General features: G+C 51.3%; 1 protein-coding gene across 1 annotated transcript in view; it reads left to right on the top strand.

Annotated features, from left to right (window-relative positions):
• Nucleotides 1-7,349, top strand: part of TM4SF19 (transmembrane 4 L six family member 19) — an 8,786-nt gene extending 1,437 nt beyond the window's left edge. The window contains exons 2-5 of the mRNA XM_032264202.1: nucleotides 3,859-4,060; nucleotides 4,391-4,465; nucleotides 6,440-6,609; nucleotides 6,906-7,349. Of these exons, the coding sequence (XP_032120093.1) occupies nucleotides 3,860-4,060; nucleotides 4,391-4,465; nucleotides 6,440-6,609; nucleotides 6,906-7,086 (627 nt within the window). The 5' untranslated portion in view covers nucleotide 3,859 and the 3' untranslated portion in view covers nucleotides 7,087-7,349. The remainder of the gene's footprint in view (nucleotides 1-3,858; nucleotides 4,061-4,390; nucleotides 4,466-6,439; nucleotides 6,610-6,905) is intronic.
• Nucleotides 7,350-7,624: the final 275 nt, after the last annotated feature.

The following is a 7,624-nucleotide window of genomic DNA, read 5'->3' on the forward strand; positions in this document are numbered from 1 at the left end:
TGGGTTCCGCGGTCCTCGGCAGGGTTCCGGCGTCCTCGGCAGGGTGGTTTCCGCGGTCCGCGTCCCTCCCTGTTCCTCCGTCGGGCCGGCTGTCCGCGCGCACAGCGTCTGCCAGCACTTGGGCGGGGCCGCATGCGCAGTGCGTTTACTGAGGTTGTGCGCATGCTCGCTTGGGGCGCGTTTCCCTCATCCGCGGAGCGTCTCTACAGGAAGGTCACATGTCCGTGAAACTCTGCCGCTTTGCTTCTCAGGGCACCTGCCTCGGCCCACTCGCCCAGCTCCTGAGCTCCTATCAGGAAGCTGCTGGTCACCAGGTTCAGGGATTTTCCATCTATTGGGAGACCGTCTCTCCCTGGCGCTGGCTGTGACCACTTACTGTTTTAGAAAGACAGTGAGTGTGGCAGCCGCCTGACCATCACCTGACGGTCATCTGGTTTAGCTGCGGCGGGGCCCTCTCCGGCCCTGCTCATGTCTGCGGGGACACTGACCACACTTCATTAGAACTGCTTTTCGGTTAGCCCGACCAACATGGCGAAACCCCGTCCCTACTAAAAATACTAAAAATCAGCCGGGCGCGGTGGCGCATGCCCGTAATCTCAGCTGCTCAGGAGGCTGAGGCAGGAGAATCACTTGAACTCGGGCGGCAGAGGGTGCAGCGAGCCGAGGCCACGCCATTGCACTCCAGCCTGGCAACACAGCGAGACTTCATCTCAAAAAAAAATTTGCTTTTTGCTTTGGCAATGTCCCTACTAGACTTTAAGCTCCTCAGGAAAGGCATTGCATCTTTCTCATCACTATATCCCTAGCCCCAAGCAAATGCCTGTCAGGTAATGATCACTTAATGGATATCTGACTGAAAAAGAATGAAAGAAAAAGCTTGCTAGGTGGCCAGGGAGATAAACAGATGTCTCTTCCTCCGTGTAATTTAACCCATCACTTCTTTTTTTTTTTCTTTTACTCACTCTGTCGCCCAGGCTGGATTGCAGTGGTGTGATCTTGGCTCACTGCAACCTCCACCTCCAGATTCAAGGGATTCTCCTGCCTCAGACTCCCGAGTACCTGGGATTACAGGTGCCTGCCACCACACCTGGCTAATTTTTGTATTTTTAGGAGAGATGGGGTTTCACCATGTTGGCCAGGCTGGTCTTGAACTCCTGACCTCAAGTGATCCACCCGCCTGAGCCTCCTAAAGTGCTGGGATTGCAGGTATGAGCCACCGTGCCCAACCGATTAACCAATCACTTCCGTTGTTGCCCTGACATCTGGCGGATGATTTGTTCACCTAGCCAGGATCTCAGGGCAGAGCAAGGGACTCCCCAACAGCCTGGTTTTAAGGTTTTACCTTCTGATCTTGTTTGTCTCTTCAGATATCAAGTTAGCTAATCTTTTTGCTAACCTCCTGGTTCACATTTTTGGAAGCGTTTCTCTGAATGTTATAATTTCTAGGGGAATAAAGTCAGGAAGAGGAGGCAAAATTCAAACGAGGCCACGGCACAGCAAGTGCTTTTAGTGTTCGATTGGCGGGCAGCCAGGGTTCTCTGAATTCCACTCATCTGAAAGGCCACGCTCCAGTTGGTAGTTTTCCCTTTAAGACTTTTCTGATAGGAAAATTTTCTGTGGAAGAGATTGTCAGGGGAGGCAGGGCACAGTGGCTCACGCCTGTAATCTCAGCACTTTGGGAGGCCAGGGTGGGTGGATCACAAGATCAGGAGATCAAGAACATCTTGGCCAACATAGTGAAACCCCATCTCTACTAAAAATACAAAAAATTAGCCAGGTGTGGTGGTGTGCACCTGTCGTCCCAGCTACTCGGGAGGCTGAGGCAGGAGTTTGAACCCAGGAAGTAGAGATTGCAATGAGCCGAGATCATGCCACTGCACTCCAGCCTGGGCAACAGAGCAAGACTCCATCTCAAAAAAAAAAAAAAAGAAGAGATTGTCAGGGGCTTGATGTTGGTGAAGTGTGTGGCCAGACCTTTCTCAGACGTGGTGTGGTTTGAAGGCACTAAATGCATTCCTGCACAAGGGTGCCTCCTGGTCCCATGATCTAGAGCACGCACTTGAAAGGCCAACCACACACCGATCTTTCCTTGGGTCCCTGTCAGTCATTTGGGGGGGAGTGGGTTAAAGTTGTGACTTGCTAACACCCTGGGTGGTTAATTTGCCTCAACACAGAATTACACACAAAAAGCCCTGCACTGCACTGTGGGACCATCTCAGAGGGAGGCTGCTGGGACATGTGCTGGCATCACAGCAGGTGGGCAGGCTGTGAGGAGGGCTGTTCCCCACAGGTGCCCTGCTCCCAGGAGCAGGACAGGCTCTTTGCTGTGACTGAGGAGTCCTGAGGGCTGATGGGGGAAGAGATACACCATCCCCCCCGATTCCTGACTCTACCCTGCCCCAGGACCCTTGGCCGCCCGGGGTAAGGGCCACTGTTCTTTCATATCCTACCCCCAGCCTCCCAGTGCACCGCTCCCCTCTGCTGAGACCTGAACTCCCTTTCATCTGGGACAAGTTCTCTCATTCAATGTGAGAGCCATGACTTAGAGGGCTAATACCCAATGGACAGGGTGTGCAGTCAAGACAGCTCACCATAATGAAACAGAACAGCAGGAGGAAGTTCCTTGTGGGGAGGAGCAGGAAGCAAAGGTCACAGCACTGTGGGGCTGGGGTGAGGGAGAGGGGGCCAAAGCATATCCCCAAACTAAACAGCCTGCTCAGCGTTTTGTCTGGCACCAGTTTCTTTACCGTAAGCTCTAGTCTGGCCAGGCACAGTGGCTCACACCTATAACTGCAGCACTTTGGGAGGCCAAGGCAGGTGGATCACTTGAGACCAGGAGTTCAAGACCAGCCTGGCCAACATGGTGAAAATGCATCTCCACTAGAAATACAAAAATTGGGTGCCCAGCCCAGTTTTTGTGTTTCTAGTCAAGACCAGCCTGACAAAGATGGAGCTCGAGGCGGGGGATCACGAGGTCCGTATGATGGGATATAAACTATGTATGTGAGAGCAAGCTTAGCAGAAAGTGAAGCAATTAAATCTTTTTTTTTGAGACAGAGTTTCGCTCTTGTTACCCAGGCTGGAGTGCAATGGTGCGATCTCGGCTCACCGCAACCTCCGCCTCCTGGGTTCAGGCAATTCTCCTGCCTCAGCCTCCTGAGTCGCTGGGATTACAGGCACGCGCCACCATGCCCAGCTAATTTTTTGTATTTTTAGTAGAGACGGGGTTTCACCTTGTTGACCAGGATGGTCTCGATCTCTTGACCTTGTGATCCACCTGCCTTGGCCTCCCACAGTGCTGGGATTACAGGCTTGAGCCACCGCGCCCGGCCTGAAATTAAATCTTAATCAATGGGGAAGATTTATAAGGAGCAGAGGTTTTTTCTTATTGTCGTTTTTGGGTTTTCTTTGAGACGGAGTCTTACTCTGTCGCCCAGGATGGAGAGCAGTGGCATGATCTCAGCTCACTGCAACCTCTGCCTTCTGGGTTCAAGCGATTCTCCTGCCTCAGCCTCCTCAGTAGCTGGAATTACAGGTGTGCGCCACCACACCCAGCTAATTTTTGTATTTTTAGTAGAGACAGGGTTTCACCATGTTGGCCAGGCTGGTCTCAAACTCCTGACCTCGTGATCCACCCGCTTCGACCTCCCAAAGTGCTGGGATTACAGGCGTGAGCCACCCTGCCCAGCACCCAGCAAGGAGTAGAGTTTTTAAGCAAGTTCCTTGGCTCTCACTGGTCGAACCCTGGGAGGTGACGGTTTCTGTCACCTGTTGCCCCCACCCATCACATGCTGCTGGAGTTCTGCTACCCCACGCTGCCAGCAGCAGAGCTGCCATGACTCTGTCTCTCTGTTCTAGGATGCTATCCTTTCCCTGCACGCTGGCTTGCTCACAGACTTGCTCCCGGATTCTAGGGCTGAGCCTTGGGACTGCAGCCCTGTTCGCTGCTGGGGCCAACATGGCACTCCTCTTTCCTAACTGGGATGTGACCTACCTGTTGAGGGGCCTCATTGGCAGGCATGCCATGCTGGGAACTGGGCTCTGGGGAGGAGGCCTCATGGTAAGTGCCTGGGGTTCCCTAAATGTGAACTCCCAGAGTTCCCGGGGGGTGGAGCAGGAAGGTGGCACGGGAAGTGTTTTGCTTCCTTACAAGAAAAGTTTATTCTAACAAGCTGGTCTTGGGTCTGTAGAGGCTCTCAGAGACAGGACCAGGAAGGTCGGTGGGGGGAGGGTCAGCATCCACGGTGTTAGATCAGGCTAGTCATCGAAACTTGGGTCCCCGGAGTTCATGTGATGTGCCCAGCCACTCTATTTCAACAGCTGTGGGCAGCAGTCAGAAACAGCTGGAAAAGTAAATTTCCCAGACTCAACATTCTCCTCTCTCCTCCAGGTACTCACTGCAGCTGTCCTCATCTCGACGGGCTGGAGATACGGCTGCTTCAGGAAGAGTGGGCTCTGTCGAAGCGTAAGCACCAGATTCCACTTCCTAGCGCCGGGAATGTCTCCACTTCTACTACTCGAGAGGCAGAGTGGTAAAGAGGCGATTTTGGTCTTGGGGCTTGAAGTCAGGTCCTGACTGTGACCCTCAATAATGCTAATTTCTTGGGCAAGGTTGCTTAATCTTTTCAGTTTCAGGTCTTCATCTGTAGCCTGGGAGCTGAAGTCAAGGGAGCAGTGCTCAGTGAACCACAGATGCCTGCGGCAGTGTGAGGAACTGTTATATTCTTAGCCTACTGGACACATGGACACGAGTTATGACACTAATCATGTGTCATTGACGGAAATTTTCCTAGTTATTTTAACTAAGATTTTCTTAGAAAAGTTTTCCAGAGATCATCTAATCACTAGATTCTAATCTAACCCCACCATTTTACAGATAATGAAACTGAGGCCCAGAATAAATTTATACTTTATGAATTACAGCAGCAACTGTATAAACTTGAAAGAGCTCAGTATGTGTGTGTGACACACACGATCGGTCTCAGACATGAACCTGTGGCCTTACGGTATCTCCATAGCCTGCTCTGATATCTGCAGCCCACATGCTGGGAAGCCTGCTGACTCAGAGTTACATGTTAAAAATTAAATATAGGCTGCGCGGTGGCTCACGCCTGTAATCCCACCACTTTGAGAGCCTGAGGTGGGCGGATCACCTGAGGTCAGGAGTTTGAGACCAGCCTGGCCAACATGCTGAAACCCATCTCTACTAAAAATACAAAAATTAGCTGGGCATGGTAGTGTGCACCTGTAATCCCAGCTACTTGGGAGGCTGATGCAGGAGAATCGCTTGAACCCAGGAGGCAGAAGTTGCAGTGAGCCAAGATTGCGCCACTGCACTCCAGCCTGGGTGACAGAGTGAGACTCAGTCTCAAAAAAAATAAAAAAAGATAAACAATTTCATTCGCTGTCTGTTCTGTCACCTCTGGCTTTTCTTGAGGCAAGTAGCTCTCACACTTGAATGTGCATCAGAATTGCCTGGAGGGCTTGCTAGAGCAGGATTGCTGGGCTCCGTCCCTAGACTTTCTGGTAATGGGACAGCTGGGCCAGGGACCCCATTTTGGTGACCCCTGCCCTAGGCTTACTAATGCACCTTGAATCTTTCAACTCAGAGTCCAAACTTACTACCTACCTTTCTCTGATCCCCCCCCAAACTCCAGACCAGCTTGACAGCAGTGGGAAAATGACTCTATGACTCTGCAGAAAAACACTAGATGTTATTCAGATTTTTAAAATATACATTTTTGGAGGTGGGAGAAAAAAAATCTAGAACCCTAAGAAAGAAGCCACTGTGGAAGCAGGCTAGAAACCTGCCAAGGAAGGAAAAACAGTTACTTTCCGGAGGGCAGCAAGAGTTCAGACTGACCACCAAGGGAGCTCTTGGTGGAGGGACACAGTGACAGAAGTGGAGTCATTTCAGAGTTTTGCTGCAGCTTCTGTCTCTCTCTCCCTTCTTCCCTCCCTCCCACTTCTCTCCTTCCCTTCTTTCCTCCTCCTTTCTTTCCTTCCTTCCCTCCCTTCCTTCCTTTTATAATTGATTTGAAAAAGAGAAGAATCAGAGTTGGGGGGCTGGAACTTTTGAAAATGCAGCTTTTCCTTAGAAGAGTCGGAGGTGGGCCTGTGACAATGAACCTGCCTCTGTAACTCAGAGGCTGATGGCTGCGATCTGCACACAGCTTTGCTGGGCCGCTCCTCCCAACTCGTGGGGCCAGAGCCAAGTGCCTGCTTTTCTCCTTCTCAGTGCTTTCTCTCCTAGCCCTTCCTGGCTCGACCTAGAAGCCCTCACTGGCCTCCCCACCTTGGGTTATGCTTGAAAGGGGGTGCCATGGAAAGAACCCCCCCGCCCCGTGACAGGACGGAAGTTAGAGCTGTGCAGATCACCCCACAGGCTCCTCAGGGGCGACCCCGTCCATCTCAGCTCGCCATCTCCCTCCCTCCGCAGGTGTTCGCTGGTCTGCTGTCAAGTGGCCTGGCTTTATTTGGAGCCCTGATTTGCTTTGTCACTTCTGGAGTTGCTCTGAAGGATGGTCCTTTTTGCATATTTGATGTCTCATCCTTCAATCAGACACAAGCTTGGAAATATGGTTACCCATTCGAAGACCTGCACAGTAGGTAAATGGACAGAGGCCTGAATTTGCAGTCTTTTCAAAGAGAGAGGGAGAGAGGCAGAAAGACACACAGGTGAACTACAGGCTCCTTTGGGTCACACATTCTAGCATCTTGCTTCTCTGATGCTCAGAAAATTGCAAACGCAGCAGTAACCGTCACCCTCAGGGGCCCAGTCCTCTGACCCGGTCAGGGGAGGCCCCAGTCCTCTGACCCAGTCAGGGGAGCCCCAGTTTGCTACTGGGGTTGCCTGTTTGGCTTCCTTGTCGCCCAGTCCCTGGTCTCCTTATTTCTTGGGATAGGAATTATCTGTATGACCGTTCGCTCTGGAACTCCGTCTGCCTGGAACCCTCTAAAGCTGTTTTCTGGCATGTGGCCTTCTTCTCCACCCTTCTGTGCGTCAGCCTGCTCCAGCTTCTTCTGGTGGTCGTTCACGTCATCAACAGCTTCCTGGGCCTTTTCTGCAGCCTCTGCGAGAAGTGACAGGCCGTATCTTCACGTTCAAGCATGGGTGTTTTCATCATGGGCCGCCTTGAGTCCTCTCTACAAGGAGTGGGTACAAATTACCAACAAACTTCCCCTTTAGGCATCTCTGGAATAATGATAACAAAATTCACTGCATGTAGGTTGAATAATAAAATGCATTTTAAATCACGTTGTGAACTTCCAGGTGATGCATGGATAGGATAAATAATTAAGTCATTATAAATGTGTAAGAATTTATAGTCCATAAAATGTCCTCCAGCGTGGTCTCATTTCTGCTTCTTGACAATCCCATATGCCTGGCCATTCGTCACACATAGAGAAGCGGGGGCTGGCAGAAGATAGCAGGTTTCTACATAAAAGCACACAGTGAAGTTAAGACGAAGTGAGCAGCCGACCCCAGCTCCCTTTTTGTTGTTTTTGTTGAGACAGGGTCTAACTCTGTCCCTCTGGCTGGAGTACAGTGGCACCATCACAGCTTACCGTAACCTAAAGCTGATGCGCTCAAGTGATCTTCTCGCCTTAGCCCCTGAGTAGC

This window comes from Sapajus apella, unplaced genomic scaffold, assembly GCF_009761245.1.
Source record: "Sapajus apella isolate SASKATOON/1434 unplaced genomic scaffold, GSC_monkey_1.0 scaffold143, whole genome shotgun sequence".
In the NCBI taxonomy this organism is placed as follows: Eukaryota; Metazoa; Chordata; class Mammalia; order Primates; family Cebidae; genus Sapajus; species Sapajus apella.